The 26,119-nt window shown below is 40.2% G+C and overlaps 1 protein-coding gene across 1 annotated transcript; it reads left to right on the forward strand.

The window, feature by feature from the left end:
• Positions 1-1,255: 1,255 nt before the first annotated feature.
• Positions 1,256-11,628, forward strand: SPRY2 (sprouty RTK signaling antagonist 2). Its single transcript, XM_077483056.1, has 2 exons — positions 1,256-1,642; positions 9,901-11,628. Exon 2 carries the CDS (start codon positions 9,952-9,954, stop codon positions 10,900-10,902), a length of 951 nt encoding a protein of 316 aa, XP_077339182.1. The 5' UTR covers positions 1,256-1,642; positions 9,901-9,951; the 3' UTR covers positions 10,903-11,628.
• The last annotated feature ends 14,491 nt before the right edge of the window (positions 11,629-26,119 follow it).

A 26,119-nucleotide genomic window follows, 5' to 3' on the forward strand; every position in this document is an offset into this window, starting at 1 on the left:
TATATATATCTGTGTGTATTTTTTTAAATTATTATACAGGATTTATATAGCGCTGACAGTTTACGTAGTGCTTTACAACATTAGGATGTGTGTGTGTATGTGTATATATATATATATATATATATATATATAAATATTCTGTATATGACCAGTATGACACATCGAACAATCTTTTTGATCTTCTGATGGGATACTAAATGATAAAATGATCGTATATATAATCATTCTGTATATGAGCACTATTTATGACACATTGAATAATCTTTTTGATATTCTGATGGGATTCTAAATGATAAAATAAATAAATAAATAAATATATATATATATATATATATATATATATATATATATATATATATATATATATATATATATATATATATTTATTTATATGTATATATTATACAGGATTTATATAGCGCCCACAGTTTACGCAGCGCTTTACATTAGGATGTATATATATATATATATATATATATATATATATATATATATATATATATATATATATATATATTCTGTATATGACCAGTAGACACATTGTACAGTCTTTTTGATCTTTTGATGGGATACTAAATGATAAAATGATCATATATATATATATATATATATATATATATATAAAATCATTCTGTATATGAGCACTATTTATGACACATCGAACAATCTTTTTGATTTTCTGATGAGATAATAAATGATAAAATAATAATATATAAAAACCATTCTGTGTATGACCACCATTAAAACATTTTTATTGATTTCCTGATTGGACATTTAAACCTATCGATAATTTGTATATAAAATAATTACATGTATGGCACATCTTTTTGATCTTCTGATGGGATATAAAATGATAAAATATATAATCATTGTGTATATGAGCACTGTTTATGACACATTGAACAATCTTTTCTATCTTCTGGTGGGATACTAAATGATAAAATGATTTTATTTATATATATATATCTATATATATATATATATATATATATATATATATATATATAATCATTGTGTATATGAGCACTATTTCAGACACAACACTCTTTTTGCTCTTCTGTATATGAAATGATTGGAGATGGATGATAGGACTGTAGTTGTGTGTGTGATGAGTTTTGTGAATGAATGTTGAGTTGTGATGACATATGTCATGTTAGGGGGGTGGTGTCCCCCTGGATAGGACAATGATGTGAGTACCCAGTGATGTCTCTCCTCCCTCTCCCTCTCTGTGTGTCTCTCCTCCCCACCCACTGATCGTGCAGTACAGGCAGAGTACTCGCAGTGATCAGAGGCCATTGCCCTGTGAGATCCCTCCTGTGGCTCAGAGCTGGGAGTGAAGTGAATGTAGTCCCGCAGAGCCAATGAGCACGGACCGGATGCGATATATCCTCTGGGACAACAACTGCTCTGTTCCTCCTCACTTCCACATGACGCCATTTACTGCCGTACAGCCCCGATCATCACACTGCAACCCGCAGCCCTGTCACCCCGGCCTCGCTCCGCTCATACTACTACCACTCCCAGCCTCCTACTACTCCTCCTAACTTTCCATCGCATTTGGATGTACGATTCCATCGCCGGATCTGGACCGGACTGGACCAGGACGGAGCCTGCAAACTTTCCGGAGACACGAGTCCTTACGGTGAGTGCGGAGCAGGAGGCCCTCCATCGGGGGCATGTATGTGCACACACGGGGGATCCTCCTGAGAGCCGGATCGGACACCATGGGACCTACCTCAATATCACAGCCCTATTCAATTGTTAGCGAGTCCACATCATGTGCAAAATCCGGGACTGCACACACCATGGGACTTTGTAGGGACCTACCTCATCACATTGCACCCCCTGATTAAAGCCCACATCATGTGCAAAACACAAGATTCCAAACACTGCCACTTTAGAAGGACTTCTGGGACTTTATAACATTGCATTCCCACAAGAAGCTTCTTAACTTTGTGTAAAGCCCACATCATGTGCAAAACACAAACTTGCAAATGCTGGGACTTTAGAGGGACTTTTAGGACCTTCTAGGGACCTACTGCATTCGATTGTGCCCATTACAACCCTATAAGAGTTGTATTCTTTTTATAGAAAGCTCAGATCATGTGCAAAACACAAGATTGCACACACAGTGGGACTTTAGAGGGACTTCTAGGACCTTTTAGGAACCTACTTGATTAGATTGCGCCTATTACAACCCTATAAGAGTCGTATTCTTTTTATAGAAAGCCCAGATCATGTGCAAAACACACGATTGCACACACCATGGGACTTTAGAGGGACTTCTAGGGACCTACTTCATTAGATTGTGCCTATTGCACCCCTACAAGAGTTGTATTTTTTTTATAGAAAGTCCAGATCATGTGCACAATAGGTTTACAGACACTCTGGGACTTTATAGGTACTTCTAGGACTTTATAGGCACCTACTTCTTCAGATTATGTACACCCCTATAAGAGTTCTAGTCTAGTTCTGTGCAAAATAGAAGATTGCAAACACTGTGGGACTTTATAGGTTCTTCTGGGACCTACTTCATTCGATTGTGGCTATTACACCCCTATACAAGTTGCATTTGTTTTATAGAAAGCCCAGATCATGTGCAGAATAGGTTTACAAGTGCAATAGGTCTTTATAGGTACTTCTGGGACCTTCTAGAGACCTACTTCATTAAGATTGTGCCCATTACACCCTTATAAGAGTTGCCTTATTTAATAGAAAGCCCCGATCATGTGCAGAACAGGACATGGCAAACACTATGGGACTTTATAAGTACTTTATAAGGACCTACTTGGTCTAATTTTAGAATATTCTACCTCTTATAATAAGTTTCCTAATTTTGTTTATAGTCCAAATCATGTACAAAATAGAAGAATGCAAACACTATATGACTTTTTAGGTATTTGTGGGACTTTATAGGGACCTACTTGATCTCATTTAGCAACTTCTGTCACTTTAATGAGTTTCCTAACTTTGTTTATAGCCCAGATCATGTACAAAATAGAAGATTACAGACACTGCGGGACTTTTTAGGGACTTTCAGGACATTAGGGACCTGCTTGATCTCATTTAGCATATTAAGCCCCTAAGTTTCCTAACTTTGTTTATAGCCCAGATCATGTACAAAATAGAATATAGCAAACTCTATGGGAGTGTATTGATACACTCAAGTACAAGTACTTGATAAAATATTACACCCATGTAATAGTTGTATTCATTTTCAGTAAAGCCCAGAACATGTACAGAGTAGAAGATAGCAAGCTCTATGGGACTTTTTTTTTTTGGTTTGTTAGCATATTCCACCCATATAATAAGTTTCCTAATTTTCTATAAAGCCCTGATCATGTGCAAAGTAGAAGATGGCAAGCTCTATAGACATAACTTGGTAAATTTAGCACACACATATATATTTCTTATTTCTCTATAAAGTCCAGATTATGTACAAAGTAGAAGATATCAAGCTCTGAAACTTTTTTTGTTGTTGTTGTTGTACTTGCATGATACAATTTTGCATATTCCACCCATATAATAAGTTTCCCAATTTTCTATAAAGCCCAGATCATGTACAAAGTAGAAGATGGCAAGCTCTATGGGACATAATGACACCTAGGATATTCTGCCCATATAATAAGTTTCCTAATTTTCTATAAAGCCCAGATCTTGTACAAAGTAGAAGAGGGCAGGTTCTATGGGGCATTATTTAATGACACCTAGCATATTCCACCCATATAGTAAGTTTCCTAATTTTCTATAAAGCCCAGATCATGTATAAAATAGAAGATGGCAAGCTATATGGGACATTACTTATGAAACACCTAGCTTATTCCACCCATATAATAAGTTTCTTAATCCAGATCATGTACAAACTAGAAGACCAACCCTATGGAACGTTTTAGATACTTGATACTATGTAACATATTGCACCCACATAATATGTCTTCCTTTTATATAAAGCCAAGATCACGTGCAAAAAAGAATGTAGCAAACTCTATGGGACATTTTAGCTGCCTAATAACAACATTTAGTATATTGCACCTACATAATAGTGTTATTAGTTGTGGATAAAGTCTGGATCATGGCCATGTAGGTGACCCCAAGTGGTGGTGGAGACCCTTTTTACACTATGGTGATCCAGGGACAAGTCGCCCCCCCCCCCCCCCCCTGCAGATCCCCGCATTCTGTTATTATGTAGCCTCCGCCAGGAGCGGAAACGTGGCTTGTTTTGGAAAAGCGTATAACAAGTTGATGTGGTCTACTTGTAAGGAACATAACTTGTGGAGGGCTCATCAGCAAAGTTCTTCCCTACTACCTGGACTTGTAGGGGTCGCTTTGGATGGCTCTAGGGGGTGTACAGCGACTTGTTTTAGTTTATTTTTCTGTTGTTTTTAGTGTGTTGATCAGCCTCCTGCTATCTTTACTCAAAGTTTCCACTCTGTGGTTTGCATTGAGTTCTATTTTGACTTTCGAAGAGGATATATCTTGTGGCGTTGAGCAGCTTCGGAAATGTTGTGGTCTAGTTTAAAGAGCTATTTCTGTCTTTTCACCCTGTCCCCACAGTAAACTCCTTGCTCCCCCCCCCCTCCCCTTCCCCTCTCTAATCCTCAGTCTGATCACACACTCTGCTCCTAATGGGCTTTTCAGAGGAGGGGATTGAAAGGAGGGGGGGGGGGGGGGGGTTGGCAGAGGAAACCTAGAGACAGCTCTACAATTCACATAGCCCATCCAGCATCAGGAAAACAAAATAGTGTTTGTTTGCTGATCTTTTTTTTTTTTTTCCTTTATCACATCAGCTTTGCCTTTTAGTGTTTATTTATTTGACTGCAAATGCAAAATAAAAATAAAAATGTTAAGACTTGCAAAGAATACAATGTTAAAAAGTGGCAAATCTTTTGCAATAATGCTAAAAGTTTAATCAGTGCAGAAAACATTTTTTTTTTTCCATAACTGGGTAAGCCTTTTTTGGGGGGCGGGTTAGATGGATCTCCCCCTTTTTTTTTCTGCTATGAAAAGTTTTTTTATTACTGGAAAAAGTGACAAGGATCAGCGCCGTTGTACTTTTTTATTATTACTTCTCGCTAAGCTGTTTATCTTGTTGACCTCGATTGACATTTTCAGAACTCATAAGAGTATTGTTGATGTTGTCTTAGTTGTGATCACCCTGGATGGCTGCTGTTTGGTGATTTACATTGCAGGCCTGTGTGTATATGTGGGGAAGACCTGCAGGAAAACATGACATATCCTCTCCTCTATATAGATTACTTCCTGCCATTAATGAACAAATACCTTTTATGTGAAGATAACCTGCTGAAAGCATGATGAATGGCTTCCTGCTATCCAGAAAGATTTGCATTATATGCTTGTGTACATATGGACCCTATTTTTATTATGATTATTTTTAGGCGAGTTTTAATACATAATAAATATATATATATATATATATATATATATATATATATATATATATATATTATAAAAAATATATAAAATTATTTTAAATCAGCAAAATTAACATTTCATAAACTCAATTACATACATACACATATATATATATATATATATATATATATATATATATATAGTAATTGAGTTTATGAAATGTTAATTTTGCTGATTCTAAATAACGATAATACAATTTTATTTATTTTATATATATATATATATATATATATATATATATATATATATATATATATATATATATATATATATATATATATATATATATATATATATATATATATATATAAAATTGTATTATCATTTAAAATCAGCAAAATTAACATTTCATAAACTTAATTACATTTCAAAATGTAGCTTTAAAAACAACATTTTATATATATATATATATATATATATATATATATATATATATATATATATATATATATATATATATATATATATATATATATATATATATATATATATATATTTTTTTTTATTTTTTTATTTTTTTTTTTTTTTTTTTTTGTAAAAAGTCATCAGCATATTCATAGACTGAATTCCAGTGTAAAAGAGAGCAGACATCTAACAGAAACTTTATGCAACTTTGTTTTTTTTTTTTTTTTTTTTTTTTTTTTTAATATGTTGAGGGATATCAACTTACTTTTCAGTTCCACGCTTTGACTAAAGATTCGCTTGAGTAGGCTAGACTTGGAAAGAAGAGAAGTTCTATAGCATATTGAGGAATTGTTACTTTTGGTTCCTTTCACTTCCTTCTAATTGTATTTTCAGGATGTGTATCTGAGCAGTGTTTTTTTTTTTTTTTTTTTGGAGAACCATTTTGTAATGTAAATCAGACGTCACTTGTCAGGTTTTGGAGTTGCGCTTCTTTTTTTTTTTTTTTTTAATGTTCTACATTGCTTACGCAACTGTATACTGGTGAGGGTTTAACAGAAGGAAGGAAAAAGTTTTCAAACGGCGCATTCTCAACTTCATTTTTATTTAGCACGTACAGCGCATTGCACGTTTGTTGTTGGTGTATTTGTAGTTTTCCATATTAAATGCCTGAGCAATGTTTACATAGAAAGTAGAGGGACATCTTCAGTTTACAAATTCTATGTACTTTGGTTACACAACTTGGGTGTGAAAATAATACTGGCTTCAGGCAAGTCAGATCGCTCCTGTTATAGTAATGGAAACATCCATAAGTTTGTTTGCTGCATACACGTCTAGTAAAAAGTGTCGTGTACATGGAAGTGGATTAACAAAGCATTAGAAAAGGAGTGTTGTGTAACCAATGAAATTCACAAGGACAAAAAAGTCAATTTGCGTTGAATACACATGCATGTGTATACGTATGCAAAAGTGTATGTGTTAACATATACAGTGTTTAGCTGAATGCATGCACCGCAGGGAGAATTGAGATATATTGGGTTTGATTTACTAAAACTGGAGAGTGCAAACTCTGGTGCAGCTGCACATGGTGGCCAATACGCTTCTAACTTTGGCTTGTTTTAAAAAAATAAAAATAAAACTGGAAGCTGGTTGGGTTTCTATGCAGAGCTACACCAGATTTTGCACGCTCCAGTTTTAGTAAATCAACAACATAGTCTCCTTCAGATGAATTGTATGCAGAAATATGCCAGGCAAAGTAAGTGCTATACCTATAAATGAGGGCCTCTTTTAGACTTTTATGTTTTCAGTTTAAGAAAGTTGCCCTATTTAAAATGGGCAGATGGCTGCTAGAGCTAACTATCCGGTCAATAATTATATATATTAACCTGTCTAATCAATATAATTCTATATAATCTGTTTAATCAATATAATTCTATATAATAACTGGTCTAATCGATGTGCTTTATTTCTTAAGTAAGTTGAAGTGTGGATTAAAATAATCCAAATACTAGCAGATAAGCAATGTGCCTAAATCCAGATATACCTATAGCGCATTTGCGCACGACATAATGCATTGAACTAATAGGCAATGCACATTCACCTTTCGCTTCACATAGGCCCTGGATAGTGTTTGCACAGCAATGATCACAATCCCTTCATTGTCAACTAACTTAACAGAGAATGTTCTGTGTGCAGAATGGCTGCCCAGTGAAACAGGCCCGGATCTATAGATCTCAGCAATTAAAAGGGCTCTTCACCCAGAAAAAAAAACGTTGTAAGGGTAATAGCATCCTGTTTGCGCGACATGTAGTAAATTCCATGAATAATGTGCATTATTCAACCCATTCTCATCCGTTTTAGTGAACAGGTCCTTTGGCCTTGTGTATCAAAGCCATGAAACCGTAAAGGACTTGTGTTGTAAAATGCAGGTAGTGTTTGATATGCGAATAGTCAAGTGTTCTGGCTATTGTCATTCACATCGCAGTGACCTGAGTGAAAGAGGGGAGAGAGAGTCGGATTATGGCAGCTGGTTTCCTGTTACTTGAATATAATTGAAGAGGAACCTGGTTTCCATACACCTGTTGAGACATGTTCACATACGAGAGGAAGGCATAAGCTTCCTTTGTCGTGGTTGATGCAATTTGTGTAGTGTTTAGAGGCCATATTCACCTCGTTTTATTGTTGCTCTCCTGTTACTTGGCTGTGACCTGGCTGGTCATATGTGGTAATATTTGTTAGCTGTCTAATTGGTGATTGTTTTGCGATGCAGAAAGACTTTTAGTTCTTGCAAATCTGAGATTTTCCTGCATGCTTGTAGAAGTTTGCTATCTTGTGTTTTATAACACAAAGTTCAATAAGTCAAAAGGGAGGGCACTTGGGGAAACTACTTCTGTTTTGTTATATTGTTTGGCCTACAGTTGCCTTTTAACATAAGCCTGTCATTGGTGGCCAGATCTTGGTTTTGTCAAGAGCTGCCATGTTTACTGGTGCAAAGCAGAGTCCAGACCAGGGATCTCCAGTGTGAGTAGAAAATGTCCTAGGAGTAAGCAGTGCCCCACCATTGGTATTGGTGAGATAAATGGTGCCCCATTGTGTCATTGGGGAGAATAGTGCCTTGTATCAGTGTCAGGAATAGTGGCAAGCAAAGGATAGCATTTGGCTCCAGGGCCATAGTTTAGAGACCACTGGTCTAGACAACGCAACAGTTGAAGAGTGGCACTGAAATTTTCCCGGAAGTCTTTTCCTTGAAGAAACAGTGACAACATAGTCATCCACTCCATAACTACTCCTGGTAGTGCTCTGTTTGCGACATGAATACAAATTGACTTGTCTTAGTGAAGGCTTATCAGTGGATATATAGTTATCTCCGTTATGTACATTACATAAATTGTATTGATAATTTCACATTTTATCTACTACCTAGAAACATTCCCATTGTATACAGTATAGCGTTCTGTAGCATAACTTGCACAGAGACAGTTGTAGTATGTTATTTCTCTTTGGGCTTTATGATGTGTAAGGAATTCTCACGTGATCCCCTCCCCCATCCCCTACAAACTCTTAAAGGATTCTTTTTATTGCTGCTTACAGGAAATATTTGAGAACAGGATGTATTAGTTTTAATGCTGATGACTTAAAGCAAATCCCAGTTGAATAGATCACCTAATAATTTATGGCCCTGCCCAGGTTATAAAGGGGCTTTAAATACTAAAGGCTGAGTTCACTCTCAGACTTCTAAATGACAAGTTGACACCTAGATTTCAAAGCTCATTGTATACATAGCCTCAATTTTGTATGCTAGAAATAGGTCACTTTGTGTAGCAGAAGTATTAGAATATCTATTTATACTTTCAAACGTAACAGGTCATCTTGCATTGATTTCTGATTATGATAAATTCATATTTTTACAATTGTACAGCTTTTCCTGGATTAAGTTTCTGCTAAGCCTGTAACTATAGAAAAATGAGCTGGATCAGTATTTTTCAAAAATCTCAAGGGCAAATCTGAAATCCAATGTATGTAATAGCGTGCTCACCAGTACCTAAACTGCAGGTTATTTTGCAAAGACGTGTAGCATTTTTCAACAAATTCTGAGATACTTAAAGGGCTTTTCCATGTTCATAAAATAGAAAACAGCTTCACTTGTGCTCCAGTTGGGATTAGTGAAGGTAGCTCAGGTGCCTACAGATATTCTCTCTCCTATAGAGACTCCGGGGCTGGTGGAGTACAGGGAGCGCAAAGCAGTCCTGGACTTGTAAACACATTGCTATAAGGGATCTTGTAGACACAGTTGAATGTGCTTTCCAGGTTATCAGTAAAGTAAATTCATTGGGGGTTTTGACCCCAGGTTTTGTATACATAGCCACTTTAGGCTACCTCAAGACTTGGGTATATGTTGTAGCAGTCTTCAAATTTGAATACCAAAAAAATGACCTGTTCCACCTTGTAGTACTTCAAAAAAGTTTTTTTTTTGTTAGCATTTTTTCTTATTTGTGACTAAAACCTTAATATATATTTTGCATGGATCATTAGCAAAATAAATGACTTGTTTGTTTCTCTCAACAGAATTTCAGATGTGTTCTCGGTCTACTGGAGTGAAAACTCTTCAGAGTACTGATGGAGACAAGAGTACAAAATGGCAGCGGTACCCAGCCTTTACTCCAGACTCGGCGTGACAATGGGAGACCCCGTGTTGACATTGACTCTAGGGAAATACTAACACAGCAAGTTCATGTGTTATCATTGGAACAGATAAGAGCCATACGAAATACTAATGAGTATACAGAAGGACCTACAGTGGCTCCCCGGCCTTGGATTAAGCCTACTCCTCATCAAACTACCCAGCACAAAAATGAAAGAGTACACACGGTAACAGACCAGAGGCAATTTTGCAGGAGTCCTCTTGCTCCAATGCATTCCTCATCTCCGGCATCTTTTTCACGATCCACCAGTACTGCGAGTACGGGATCTCGGAGTAGTACAAGGACAAGCACAAGTAGCAATTCATCAGAGCAGAGACTTTTAGGTCCATCCCACACATCATCTGGGCTGGGTGCTGACCGAATCATTCGGGTGCAACCCAAGGTTGAGCTGAAACCAGAGGAGTTAAAACCCTCCAGCAAAGAAGACTTGGGCTTACATGCATACAGGTGTGAGAGCTGTGGGAAATGTAAGTGCCAAGAATGCACTTATCCAAGGACTCTTCCCTCTTGTTGGGTTTGTGACAAGCGGTGCCTTTGCTCAGCACAGGAGGTTGTGGACTATGGAACTTGTGTTTGCTGTGTTAAGTGCCTGTTCTATCATTGCTCAAATGATGATGAGGACAATTGTGCTGACAACCCCTGCTCCTGCAGTCAGGCACATTGCTGTACTCGTTGGTCTGTCATTGGTGTCATGTCTATGTTCTTGCCTTGTTTGTGGTGTTACCTTCCAGCCAAGGGTTGCCTTAAATTGTGCCAGGGCTGTTATGACCGAGCAAAAAGACCTGGATGCCGATGCAAAAGGTCAAATACAGTATGTTGTAAAGTGCCACAGTTACAGCCCAGGAACTCGGGGAAGCCAACATAGCAGATGGAGTTAGAGCGTAAAAGTAATGGACTTTTAACACACATATGCAATCATAAAAATGGTCATCTTGGCACAATTGGTAGATAGCTGTGTTTCCTGTTTGCAGTGAAATGCTTTTTTTTATGTGCTATCTTAACTGATAGGCTTGTTAGAGATCCTTTAATCAAGCTCTGCCTAGGGCACAGTGTTCTGTGACACACTTTGTATAAGCTAAAGCAACACAGACACTCCTACATAAAACTGTGCATTGTTTGTGAATAATACTTGCAACATTTTTGTAATTTAGCAAATTACTTTTTTTTTTTTCTGCCAGAGATAATGTGCTATATTTTTGTATATATTATTTACAACTGTGAAATATAGTGCCACACGATTTGGCACAATCACAAAAATGTACTAATATACATTCAGTGGAATGTGAATCTATCCGTATGGTTAGATTGTGCTTCACCTTATTGAACCTTAATATTTCTACTCTTTGGACTTTCTGTATATTGTACAGTTACGTTAAGAGTCAGCCTTTATTTTCTAATTTTTTCAACATATTGTTTAGTGTAAAGTATATTTATTTGAAGTTTTATTATTTTATAAAAGAGAAATATTTATTTTAAGAGGCATTTTACACAATGTTCCCCCTTTTTTTATGATGTCAGTTTCTGCGATTAGGGGTGACCGATGCATATGTTCACAACAAAATAGAAAATATATTAACGTTTGAAAATTAAACTTTGCAAGTGTTTTATTTTATTTTCTAATGAATATACCATATGCTGCTATGAATTGAGTGGATGCCATTGTATATGAATGTGTATGCCTGCTGTTTCCCAACATATGTCATTTTTTTTTTGTGTTTTGGGAGCAACACATTGATTCATGCCCCTCCCAGCAGCAAATACTGTCCATTGCTTTGCTACTGAATTTGGTTGCAAGGAGCAATTATCTGATATTTCTGGGTATGGAGGAATATATGGCTTGTTGCCTTCATCTCGTGACGATGCTGACATTTGGGGATTGGCCTAGTGCTCTAATGTGGCAATGGGGTCTTCAGCCCCATGTAGGCTCTTAAGAGGTTTGACATGAAAAAGCCTCATCCTTGCCAAATTCTTTTTTTTTTTTCTTTTTTTCTTTGATGAACTTTAACAATATGAAACATGTGACACTAGGGTTTATTTACTAAAGCCAGAGATTGCAAAACCATTCTCACTTCTGCATAAAAACCAAGTTTCTAGCCTCAGCTTGTTGAAATAAGCTTTGGCAATAAAACCTGGAAGCTGATTGGTTTCTATGCAGAAGTGAGCCTGATTTTACCCTCTCCAGCTTTAGTAACTAAACCCCACTGTCTTGCCAGTGCCTGTTCTTCCTCCATGTTTCACACCAGTTGGTGCTTAGTCCTCCAATAAGCCCCTTCTAAGAAGCAGGTTGGTGGAGAATGAGCAGGGTCTGATGCACAGGTTACATGTAATGCATTGTTCACTATAGATCAGTGATTCTCAACCAGTGTTCCGTTGAACCCTAGGGTTCCTCCAGAGGTTGCTAGGGGTTCCTTCAGCATTGTGCCATTTCTGCCTCTCGGATAAGTTCCCACTGACACCATTGATCTTTTTTGCTATCTGTAAGGAGGTAATTCTTCCCAATGATCACAAGTATAAGGACCATTCTTCCTACTGACCATCACACTAATGTATCATGAGTTGTAGATTTATCATTTTTAGCAGGGGTTCCAGAGACCGGAGAACTATTTCCATTTGTTCCTCTGTGTTGAAAAGGTTGAGAAAGGCTTCTATAGATTAAAGTTTATTGAAGAGTAAATGGATTTGGTGGTGATGAAATTACTGACTTGTGTCTTTGGGGTTAGGATGGGCCCCTCTGAGCCAAGGCACCTGGGGGCTAGTGGTGAAGCCAAAAGTATGCCTGCATGCTACTAGTTTGACTTGGATCTTACACAAGACTTTTTTTCTTACTCACAATTCCTTCACCCCCCCATTCTCTTTAGATGCGGAGAGTGCGTGCTGCTAAGGAAAAGGGTAGGAAGCAAAGCTGTTGCATTATTGCCCAGCATGGGTCAAGCACAGGTTGATTTAACTGACTCTCAAGAAAATACATGATGGGCGCTTAACAACACAGAATAGCATTTATGAAAGTTGACTCCAACTGTTTTCAAGAGTTTTTTCTTTATTAAAGGGGTAAAAATACCACTGATATTCAATGACGTAACCATTGAAAAGGTATTCTTTAGACGAGTACAGCAATCTTTGGTTCAAACTCTGGTTTCTAGTTTTGCTACAATTTTTTTATGTGCACTGCTTTTCTGAATAAACCTCAGGAAGAAATATGCAAGCTGGCATTTCTTGTTTTTTAAAGGTGCAAGTTATTGGGCAATAAAGGCACTAGCCTGCAACATGCACCTGCATGTTTGGGGTCAAGACACCTGATATGAATATCCTTGTTCTTTGTCACCAAATAGTCAAGGAAGGGTGACCGCCCTAGATCATACACCTTCAAAAACCAAGTAAGGAGTGGCTGCTGCCATATATAATATGAGAGAAATATCCATCTCTAGATATATATATATATATATCTAGATATATAGTGCAAATTAATGATGCGCTATGTCAAAGAAAACAGTATCTTTCCATGTTCTAAATGGTGTTATCAAGGTGAACAAAAGCAGTTTTATGTGGTTCAACAGCATTGCTCTTTACTTTATTAAATAAAGAATTTACTGTGATCCTGTGCAGTGTTGATTAAAGAGAAACACTTTCGCTCCAATCCCTTTCCTTTTTATACTGATAAATTTTGTTTTCTTCTTTTGAACAGAAATTCACAGTTCAGTAAAATGGATTAATTCTAATGTATGCTAAGTTCTATGGCTTCATCCTCTTGAGTGCCAAAAGTATTTTGCAAGAGCTATTGTCGTATTTGTTGCTGCTCTGTGCACAAGGGTTGACAGCTTGGTGGCATCCAATGCTCCAGTGTACAGGCCCTTGTTTGTGTTCCCTGGTTCCCCCAAAAGGCTCTTAGACTGGAGAGTAGATATGTTCAGCATGCCTACTGGGAAAGCCTGAGTGCCAGTCCTCTAGGCGAAAATCTGAAACTGCTTCAAGTCTTCTAGGCCAGGTGTCTTTTAGTATTACTTTGCACTAATTATAATTGCTTGAGCCTTGATATTCCCAAGCTGCCTATCCAAAAAATGGCCAGCTATTACAAATAGGTTAACAATTGTATTGGGAACCTTCTTTTAGAGGATCTCAGTGCTATATAGTGCATTGAACATTTGACCCCGGTTTTTGCTTTTTATCAATACTAATTAAAAAAAAAAAAAAAATATATATCTATATATATATGTGTATTATGTACCTCGACTGGTAGCTTAGTGCACTTTAGTTTGATATCCATAGGCTATGAAAGGGGCCAGTGTCTCTTCCCTGGTAGCCGGTACTCCAGGAGCTGGAAATGATAAATCACAAATTATACAACGCTTAATGCGCTGTCAACTTGTTGAAGCTCTGGCAAGCAAAATATGTAATCCTGTGACCAGTGCAGCACACATCCAAGCTAAAACGTTCCCGATTTGTGATCATGTACAGTATGCAATGTCACTGGCACATGCGGGAATGCTGTGCAAGTATTCAGACTGGTTCCTAGCTGCTCCTCTGATATAAGACATCAGTTGTAAGTTAAAAAGAAACTGCAGTCTGCTCACATAAATTGTAATAAAAACATCTTTGCCCTTCTGAAGTTTCCCTCCAACCGCTTTGCGTATTATTTTATATATACTGTGATTCTGTATTTGCCAAATATGCTGCCAAAATCTCCCTCCACTGAGTCTAGCTGCATCCATTTTAACTGTGGGCTGCTGACTGTTCACTTCCTGGATTTACACAGACACAAAGGGGCACACCTCCAGGTCTGCAGCTCTCTTTGGCTCTTTTAGGACTCGCCCCCCCTTCCTGACGAACTCTCACAAGAGTGGGAGGGAGAGCTGTGCATGATGTCATAAACCTAGGCTTTTTACCAGAAGATTTAATAGATGGAAAGTTGAAAAAAAAAATTACTGACATTCCACTTTATTATTAAAGCCTAACTCTCTTGCCTGTAAAAACCATTCTTGTTTGCCTTTTTCATGTTCTTGCTTGCAAGAATTAAAGGGATTTTGGTTACTATCTGTAAAAAAAAAAAAAAAAAAAATTCTTCTAAGCACTGCCATAAATGTGATTCAATTTTGGGTACCAAACAGTTTTATTTTAGTGACATGATATTGGGGGACTGTATGTGAGTTTGGCCACCAATAATTTTTGGGAGTGTGAGTGAACGGAGCTGGGTTGATTTACTAACAGGGCTGAGAATCACACTCACTTCATTCATCTTAATTATCCAGTTATGTGCACATGGAAAAAAGTAAATAATAATTGGATAATATGACTATTCAGTTTGTGTGAATATTTTTAACTTTTAGTAAACCAGCCTTACGATTAGGTTAATGTAATTATGTCGATAGGGAAATAGCCCTTAAAATTGCTGTCTGCTAGGTTATTCTGATTATACATACTGTACTTGTTTTGAGGTTAGTGACTTATATAAGCCAAAAGCAAAAATATACTGTATATATGAGCTTATCAGTCCTTAGATGAGATGACACATTTGTTATCCTTTTCTTTTACCTGATAATCCAGCTAATAACACGCTTCCTCTCCCTTTTGATCTTGTCACTTCCTGTGAGATGGACAAAGCAAAAAACAGGTTTTTCTTGGGTAAACTATGAATACTTTCCTTCTCCATGTAAGAGTTAAAGAAAGTGGGATCCATTTGGAGTCCAGCCTAGGTGACAACCCTGGCTCCCTCCACAAATACAGTGGAGAAGTGAGTGTAGCCACCCAGGCTTGTCATGTGTGTTTTTTTTTCATTACATTAAGGATGAATGGATTGGTAGTTTTACAATAAAGATAACAGAGGGGTTAATTTACTAAAACTGGAGAGTTCCAAATCTGGTGCAGTTGTGCATGGTAACCAATCAGCTTGTTTAATTAAGCTTCGACAAAAAAAGAGAAAAAAATGGAAGCTCATTGGTTTCTATGCAGAGCTGCACCAGATTATTCACTCGCAAGCTTTAGTAAATCAACCCCATTGTTTTGCAGTATGTTCTTGGCCTGGAAAATTAAAACTAGGACATCCAACACATCTAAAAATTGGTATGCAGCTACATATTTTAAGTATTTAAATTGTGCAATTAGCATTTCCTGAAGAAGTCCGCATAAGCAACCTGAGCCTGATGGGTTTATTTTGAACAAGCACGATTTGGGTAATTTGAGTTAAAGGAAATTGACAGAGAAAATCCTTTAACTGTTTAGAGGTGTTTTGCCCCTCCTACAGGGCTTAATTATGGAGATTCTTGATGGTTAAACCCTGTAGGTGGGCAAAACATGTCAGAGGAGCATAACCAGAAGCAGGGGTGTCCTGTCCATTAAGGGCGCATGGGCACCGCCTCCCCTATCCATGTGTCTGGCCCTTTTTAGGACGCTGGGCAAATGAATTAGTGGCAGGTTTTTTTTTTTTTGAAGCACCGATTAGAGCCTGGGGCTCTAATAAGGTTCAAAATAGGGTGGGCTCCAGGCGCAGAGCATTGATCCACAGTCGCTGGCTGAGTAGAGTAATGTGGAAATGAGTCCACCCAGGTGTGTTAAAATAGTGAATAAATATTCACTATTCTCACACTGAATCGCCTCTCTGCCAATCAGGAAGCGTGGGTCTGAGACACATTTTCCAATTGGCCAAAAGGAGAAGCATTCCAATTGGTCTAGTAGGAGGGAGGAGACGCACAGCGGAAGTCACTGTGATACAGAGAAGGAGAACAGCGGAAGGGCAAGATGCCGCAAGTCAGGAAGCGTTGCCCACCATAGAGGGGAAGGAGAAGCCACAGTGATGCCAAAGAGGGGGGAAGGGGAAGCCGTTGCCTGTCGGGAAGTGCTGCTCACCATAGATGGGGTAAGTGCCGAGCTCATAACTGACCAGACCGGGGGAAGGAGAGGGGGTTATCTGATCGACTGCCCCCCCCCCAAACTAAGCCGCCGCTGACCAGAAGTTTAAGCTGAAGCCATATCTTAACCCTTCCTATATAGTGGCTGGGTTCCGGGGTGTGACATTTTCACCTTCTGTCTTCCGATATGTTTCAACTAGCTTGGATGAGCTAGTTTGCCAGCACCCAAACTGTGCTTCGGGCTGCAAGAGGAAGTTTAGCCCGGCTTTGAGCGGCACTCTTTTTGTATACGGGTCACAATAGCTGCTCAGAAGGTTAATCTAATATGCTGTATGCAAATAAAATGCTGCCCTAGTTGTGTAGTTCTTGCAGTGTATTTTTCTGTCAAAAAAAGAAATGGAATAGGAAGTAGGAAAAATGTGTAATTGCTTCGGTAAAGATTTTCCAAAATCTTTCATCAAGCTTTCAAAGTGCCCTTTACCTTGAGAATGTTGGACATAGATCCAAGATAGTGGGCATGTAGGTTGAAGTTTTTTAAAAGAAGCTTTTAGCAAGCTTCAACATGACTTTCATCAATCTGCTTTAGGGTCATGCACTGGAGCTGAAGGATTAACTCTCCTTTTCATTATTTTCTGAGAAGGTAAACAAACAGCCTTCCCACCCTCCTAGTCCCCACTGTATTTATCTTCTATGGTTGGTGTGTGCAGCTGGTGTAGCAGTCTGGGGATTTAAACTCTCCACTCGTCTCCCTCTTCATTCTGCAGCTCCTCCAGGACAGTTCAGAGCACTTATGATTGGTCAGTCCCTGGCTAGAATACCTGATAAGTGTTCTAGTCCCTCTGCAAAAAAAATGTTTATCCTTCAGTTGTACTTTAAAGGCTCATACACACTATAAGAAAATCGGGAGAACATTTTCATCCAAAGAATTTTTGTGCGATTTTCGTATAGTGTGTACACAAGTTTCGACAGCCGATTCCGAAATTTTGTACGAAAATTCCTGGCAGGACAAACTCCAAAATTTTTCTCGTATTGGGAACAGAACGAACGATTTTTGTTTAATGTGTACCGTTTTCGTATGATGTTCGTACAAGAAAAATCAGAAAAGAAAGACACCGCATGATCAGAAACCATAAACAACAAACAAAAAAAAAAAAAAGCCCTTGTCGTATGAGAATTTTTGCACAAATTTTTGTTCTTTGGTTCCGATTGGCTGTGAAACAACGGGGAAAATCGGGGAATCGTTCACCAAATTTTCTTACAGTGTGTACTCCGCTTAACCTTCCTCCTTTTAAAAAATGTTTTTGTTCACATCACTTGAGAAATTTTCCTTCACTTCCTCTCCTGGCAGGAACTGAGGGCAGTTCCCCCCCAATTAAATTACAGACAGCAATAAAAATACCGCAAAGGCTCCAACTCTTTCCTTTTATTCTCAAAACAAAAACAAGGCGACGGAAGTTAGGCTTTAAAAAAAAGCTGCTTGGAGCCTGTTAATTGCTATGTAAATACATTTTGAATCTTATGCTTTTCAAGCTGGTTTTACAAGCCAAGCTTAAACAATGCCTGTGTATTTGTTGCACTATATTATTCCCTCAAATACATTCTGTCATTTTAAGAAAACCAAATGCTGTTGACAGGTATGTACTTGCTGGAGCTCTTAGTACCCTCCTGTCATACTAAAATACCATAGACAAAAATGGCCAGTGCACCAAAAAGAGAATCTCAAATGTTGCTGAGATCTCAATATCAACATTTTTTTTTCAACACATTTGACATTCTTTTTGTGCTGCCCATTTTTGCCAAAAGCCCCATACGCGCACACGTCAGATTTCCTGCTGCGTTTTTCCTTCAGATTTACCAAAGCCATATAATATGAGGTCAAACCTTAGGAGTTTCAATTTGTATGCAATCAGGCAGGGCCTTGTGCTACATGGTTTTGGTAAGCCTGAAGGAAAAACTCAGCAAAAAATCTAATAGTGTGTATGGGGCTTAAGTGTAAACAGAAAAGTCAATGTTACTACCAATACACCACATGGATAGCAGAGCTCCCAAGTGCTTTATCCACAGTCGCTGGCTGAGTAATGTGGAAAAAAATGATCCGCAAATGATTGTTCTTAAAATTAAGTTTTCATTTTATTGAATAGCCACAGCGAACAAATGCAGATTAAGTCAGTTGACGCGTTTCAGCCTATAAGGCCTTAGTCATAACCACCTTTTTTGCCTATGGATTTGTGCCCTGTCTCTGTTAGCCATGCACCCTGGAACTAGTGATAGAGGTGAAGGTATAGCATGCATGATATACAGCATTACTATACTAGGCTGTTTTGACCAGCAATCGCTCAACATTTCCTGAGGGTATTAAAGCTTGTCTGACCCTTCTAGCCTTGTGCACACTCCAGTTGATGGTAAAGAAGATCATCATGGTGATGACCCATTTGGAATATATGGGGGTGAATGTAGCCTTGCAAGCTCTGACACTACCAGGAAGTGTCGGAGCTTTGTCTGTCAGAGGGCCTTGGCATTAGGGAGAAGCAGGATGTATTGAAAGCTGCTACTTACCAGGAGGAATAGGCTGGCTGTCATCACTGATCTCTCCAAATGAAACGGCTAGTTTCCTACTTGTCAATGCTGATTCGGTAGCTTCCGTATTTAAAGCAGAGCTCCACCCAAAAGGGAAAGTTCCACTTTAAGACATCCTTCCACAGTCCTCTGCCTAACACTGCATGTAATTTCGAAGGGGGGGGGGGGAGGGGGGTAGCGGGTTTTGACAGGTACCTGCTCCCACATCTGCCTGGTTCACCTAGTATCCAAACAGAAGTTCTCCTTCCCCCCTTCCTCCCTGCAGTCTTCTGGGACACATCATATGTCCCAGAAGACTGCAGGACCAGTCACAAAGCACAGCGCTGCTTGCACATGCACAGTTAGGATGCGGTGTTGGTAATCCAGAGGCTAGTGAAGAACTAGCCTGGGTGAGGACGGTACTGGATGCTTTGACAGGTAAGTATCTTTTTATTAAAAGTCAGCAGCTAGCAGGGGTGTCAAAATGCCGGCCCTCCAGCTGTTGTGGAACTACAAGTCTCATCATGCCTCTGCCTGTGGGAGTCATGCTTGTAACTGCCAGCCTTGCAATGCCTCATGGGACTTGTAGTTCCGCAACAGCTGGAGGGCCACCAGTTTGACACCTGTGGGCTATAAGATTTTTTAGCTGTTGACTTTTATATATATTTTTTTATATAACAGACTGAAAGTCCTCTTTAAGCATCGGGAGTGCTGACTTTATCTGCATACTTGTTCTAGGTCCTTCGAGCAAACAAAACACTGACTTACAAGTAGGTCAGCAATGACTGCCTTTAGCTCAATGAATAGCTTATAAGCATACAAATAATACGTACATGATGTATATTTGAATAATTAGCAATTTATATTCTTAAATTTCATGTTATGAATAAGGTCTGTCTGACTGAGACAAATGATTCTCCAATGAAGTGAAATGGCAACAATACAGAGTGTAAACAAAGGTATTATGGACTTTGCCTATCCTTGCAAACGTCATATTTTACATTTAACCACTTGTCAACTGGGACAATTCTGACACTTCTCTCATATATGTAAAAATTAATGTTTTTTTTTGCTAGCAAATTACTTAGAACCCCAAATATTATATATATATATATATATATATATATATATATATAGCAGAGACCCTAGAGCAGTGATTGTCAACTAGGGTTCCTCCAGAGGTTGCTAGGGGTTCCTTCAGCATTGGGCAATTTCTGCCTCTCAGATAAGTTCCCACTCACATCATTGATCTTTTTAGCTATCTGTAAGGGGGTAATTCTTCCCAATGACCACAAGTGTAAGGACCATTCATCCCATTGACCATCACACTAATGTATCATGAGTTGTAGATTTCTAATTTTTAGCAGGGGTTCCCCGACACCAGAGAACTATTTCAAGGGTTCCTCTGTGTTGAAATGGTTGAGAAAGGCTGTCCTATAAAATGGCAATCGTTGAAATTTTTTATGTCACACGGTATTTGCGCAGCGGTTTCTCAAACGCAATTGTTTTGGAAAAAAATACACTTCAGTGAAGTAAAACAAAGTACAATATATAACCCAATTTTTTAGTAAAATATGAAAGATGATTTTTATTAATTTTTTTACTCAAAATACCACCATGATTGTAAATGCTAATGTTTTCAACTGAATTATGTATCCTGTGATTTTTCTTTTAATGACAGGTCCACTTTTCACAACTAATGGATGCTTTAAATAACGCTTTAGGGAAAGGGTTATAAATGGCATTTTTCAGTAATATAACTTTCCAGATTTTCTACTTTTGCAGTTCTTCTTGCTCTTATTGGAAGCCTTTAAACTACTCGAGCTGTTAGCAAAAAGAATAGCAGACCTCTGCGAATGACACACAGGAATGCGGTAAAGCCAAAGTGTTGATGTGCCTCACTTGAAACAAATAGTCTGCTTTCAGGATATGTCTGTTCTGGAAGGTTACCTTCCACTGAGGTCAAAATCTTGCCACTGCCAAGTTTCCCACTGAAAGTCTAGGAAATGATTTACCTGGCTTATTAACAAACCATCGTTTCCTGTTCTGAACATTTGTCTCAAGTCTTAAAGCAGACATACGAAAAAAAGAAAAGGTCGGGAAGTTTACTTGCACACTCCTAAATCTCTGAACAAACCGTGGGCCATGTATTACACCTTTCCAGGATTCCGGCCAGCAAAAACAAAATAAGATCAATAAATTAAAAATCTTCGGCAAGAAGTTCATTTTTAGGCTTCCAAAGGATCAAGCCTTGCAAATGTTTAAATGGAGCTGTGCAGTGTTGAAATTCTTCTCATGTGAGCTTTGACTTCTTTAAAAGAGTAAAGAAAAATGTGAAGTATGTCATTGTAACCAGATCAGATTTCCTCTTTCACTAGTTCCAAAGCAGAAAAATAAGATATAGTTGCTATGGTTTATCACATCTCATACGCTATCAGTGCTTCTTGTGCTGCTTTAAAGCAGAACTTCGGGATTTAAAAAAAAAACATTATTACACCCCCACACACACACCACACACACAAAACACTAAACAGTTATTACATTTGTGACATTTCTTACCATTTAAGGGATATGACTGATTTATTTTTCAAGAAGTCAGCTTTGTAATTCAAAAAATGCATCATCTTTTCTGGCAGGGAGGAGCTCTTAGAACAGTGATTGCATCATATCCTCTTCTCTCTCTGTAATCAGCCTACATTTCCTATAAACAGGGCCACCATCAGGGGGTGCAGCTATCATAACTGTAAGGGGCCCAAGGGGCTCGTCCGGGCCAGAAGACGGCAGGACAGGTGAAGTCGAGCCGTGCTATGCAGTACAGAAATTATTTCACAGCTTCTGCTGTTCTTGTGTCACTGAGGTCAGACATTGAACTCTTTACTGCCACCTCTGGCTACTATCTGTATGTGCACCCCTCGTGTGATTTGTACCGTGCTTCTCAGCAACTTGTCAGCTTTGTAAAAATGAGCTGGGACTAGGTAGGAAGACCTTCTGTAAAAGTAGGGGCTGTGAAGGAAAGGGAGGGGACTGTTTGTGTGCAGGGAGGGGCCAGAGCTTTGTGTGTTTACAGGTTTGTGTATGTGAGGGGCTGCCATATATACAGGTGTGTGTGAGGGAGGCTGGCATATATACAGATGTGTGTGTGGGGGGGAGGACATAGATACAGGTGTGTGTGGGGAGCTGACATAGATACAGGTGTGTGTGTGGGGGGTGACATAGATACAGGTGTGTGTGTGGGGGGGAGGACATAGATACAGGTGTGTGTGGGGAGCTGACATAGATACAGGTGTGTGTGTGTGTGGGGGGTGACATAGATACAGGTGTGTGTGTGTGTGGGGGGTGACATAGATACAGGTGTGTGTGTGGGGGGTGACATAGATACAGGTGTGTGTGTGGGGGGTGACATAGATACAGGTGTGTGTGGGGAGCTGACATAGATACAGGTGTGTGTGTGGGGGGTGACATAGATACAGGTGTGTGTGGGGGGATGGCATATATACAGGTGTGTGTGTGGGGGGGGGGCTTACATAGATACAGGTGTGTGTTTGGGGCTGACATAGATACAGGTGTGTGTGGGGGGCTGACATAGATACAGGTGTGTGTGGGGGGGATGGCATATATACAGGTGTGTGTGTGGGGGGGCTGACATAGATACAGGTGTGTGTGGGGGGCTGACATAGATAAAGGTGTGTGTGGGGGGCTGACATATATACAGGTGTGTGTGGGGGGCTGACATATATACAGTTGTGTGTGGGGGGCTGACATATATACAGGTGTGTGGGGGGCTGACATATATACAGGTGTGTGTGGGGGGCTGACATATATACAGGTGTGTGGGGGGGGCTGACATATATACAGGTGTGTGTGGGGGGCTGACATATATACAGGTGTGTGGGGGGGCTGACATATATACAGGTGTGTGTGGGGGGCGGACATATATACAGGTGTGTGGAGGGGATTGACATATATACAGGTGTGTAGGGGGGATTGACATATATACAGGTGTGTGTGAGGGGGCTGACATATATACAGGTGTGTGGGGGGGATTGACATATATACAGGTGTATGTGGGGGGGTGACATATATACAGGTGTGTGGGGGGATTGACATATATACAGGTGTGTGTGAGGGGGCTGACATATATACAGGTGTGTAGGGGGACTGACATATATACAGGTGTGTGGGGGGCTGACATATATACAGGTGTGTGTGGGGGGCTGACATATATACAGGTGTGTGGGGGGGCTGACATATATACAGGTGTGTGGGGGGGGCTGACATATATACAGGTGTGTGTGGGGGGCTGACATATATACAGGTGTGTGGGGGGCTGACATATATACAGGTGTGTGTGGGGGGCTGACATATATACAGGTGTGTGGGGGGGCTGACATATATACAGGTGTGTGTGGGGGGCTGACATATATACAGGTGTGTGGGGGGGCTGACATATATACAGGTGTGTGTGGGGGGCGGACATATATACAGGTGTGTGGAGGGGATTGACATATATACAGGTGTGTAGGGGGGATTGACATATATACAGGTGTGTGTGAGGGGGCTGACATATATACAGGTGTGTGGGGGGGATTGACATATATACAGGTGTATGTGGGGGGGGGTGACATATATACAGGTGTGTGGGGGGATTGACATATATACAGGTGTGTGTGAGGGGGCTGACATATATACAGGTGTGTGGGGGGGATTGACATATATACAGGTGTATGTGGGGGGTGACATATATACAGGTGTGTGGGGGGATTGACATATATACAGGTGTGTGTGAGGGGGCTGACATATATACAGGTGTGTGGGGGGATTGACATATATACAGGTGTGTGTGAGGGGGCTGACATATATACAGGTGTGTAGGGGGACTGACATATATACAGGTGTGTGGGGGGCTGACATATATACAGGTGTGTGTGGGGGGCTGACATATATACAGGTGTGTGGGGGGGCTGACATATATACAGGTGTGTGTGGGGGGCTGACATATATACAGGTGTGTGTGGGGGGCTGACATATATACAGGTGTGTGGGGGGCTGACATATATACAGGTGTGTGTGGGGGGCTGACATATATACAGGTGTGTGGGGGGGCTGACATATATACAGGTGTGTGTGGGGGGCTGACATATATACAGGTGTGTGGGGGGGCTGACATATATACAGGTGTGTGTGAGGGGGCTGACATATATACAGGTGTGTGGGGGGGATTGACATATATACAGGTGTATGTGGGGGGGGGGGGGGGGTGACATATATACAGGTGTGTGGGGGGATTGACATATATACAGGTGTGTGTGAGGGGGCTGACATATATACAGGTGTGTGGGGGGATTGACATATATACAGGTGTGTGTGAGGGGGCTGACATATATACAGGTGTGTAGGGGGACTGACATATATACAAGTGTGTGTGGGGGGGGGTGACATTTATACAGGTGTGTGTTGGGGGCTGACATATGCACAGGTGTGTGGGGGGGCTGACATATATACAGGTGTGTGTGGGGGGGCTGACATAGATACAGATGTGTGACAGGTGTGTGACAGGTGTGTGGGGGGGCTGACATATATACAGGTGTGTAGGGGGCTGACATAGATACAGGTGTGTGTGGGGGGGGGGGGGCTGACATATATACAGGTGTGTGGGGGGCTGACATAGATACAGGTGTGTGTGGGGGTCTGACATAGATACAGGTGTGTGTGGGAGGGCTGACATAGATACAGGTGTGTGTGGGGGGCTGACATAGTTACAGGTGTGTGTGTGGGGGGCTGACATAGATACAGGTGTGTGTGGGAGGGCTGACATATACACGGGTGTGTGGGGGGGGGGGCTGACATATATACAGGTGTGTGTGGGGGGCTGACATAGATACAGGTGTGTGTGGGGGTCTGACATAGATACAGGTGTGTGTGGGGGGCTGACATATACACAGGTGTGTGGGAGGGCTGACATATATACAGGTGTGTGTGGGGGGCTGACATATATACAGGTGTGTGGGGGGGCTGACATATATACAGGTGTGTGTGAGGGGGCTGACATATATACAGGTGTGTGGGGGGGATTGACATATATACAGGTGTATGTGGGGGGGGGGGGTGACATATATACAGGTGTGTGGGGGGATTGACATATATACAGGTGTGTGTGAGGGGGCTGACATATATACAGGTGTGTGGGGGGATTGACATATATACAGGTGTGTGTGAGGGGGCTGACATATATACAGGTGTGTAGGGGGACTGACATATATACAAGTGTGTGTGGGGGGGGGTGACATTTATACAGGTGTGTGTTGGGGGCTGACATATGCACAGGTGTGTGGGGGGCTGACATATATACAGGTGTGTGTGGGGGGGCTGACATAGATACAGATGTGTGACAGGTGTGTGACAGGTGTGTGGGGGGGCTGACATATATACAGGTGTGTGTGAGGGGGCTGACATATATACAGGTGTGTAGGGGGACTGACATATATACAAGTGTGTGTGGGGGGGGGGGGGGGGTGACATTTATACAGGTGTGTGTTGGGGGCTGACATATGCACAGGTGTGTGGGGGGCTGACATATATACAGGTGTGTGTGGGGGGGCTGACATAGATACAGATGTGTGACAGGTGTGTGACAGGTGTGTGGGGGGGCTGACATATATACAGGTGTGTAGGGGGCTGACATAGATA

Source organism: Lithobates pipiens, unplaced genomic scaffold (genome assembly GCF_037356315.1).
Source record: "Lithobates pipiens isolate NorthernLeopardFrog02 unplaced genomic scaffold, aLitPip1_a1.2 Scaffold_16, whole genome shotgun sequence".
Classification (NCBI taxonomy): Eukaryota; Metazoa; Chordata; class Amphibia; order Anura; family Ranidae; genus Lithobates; species Lithobates pipiens.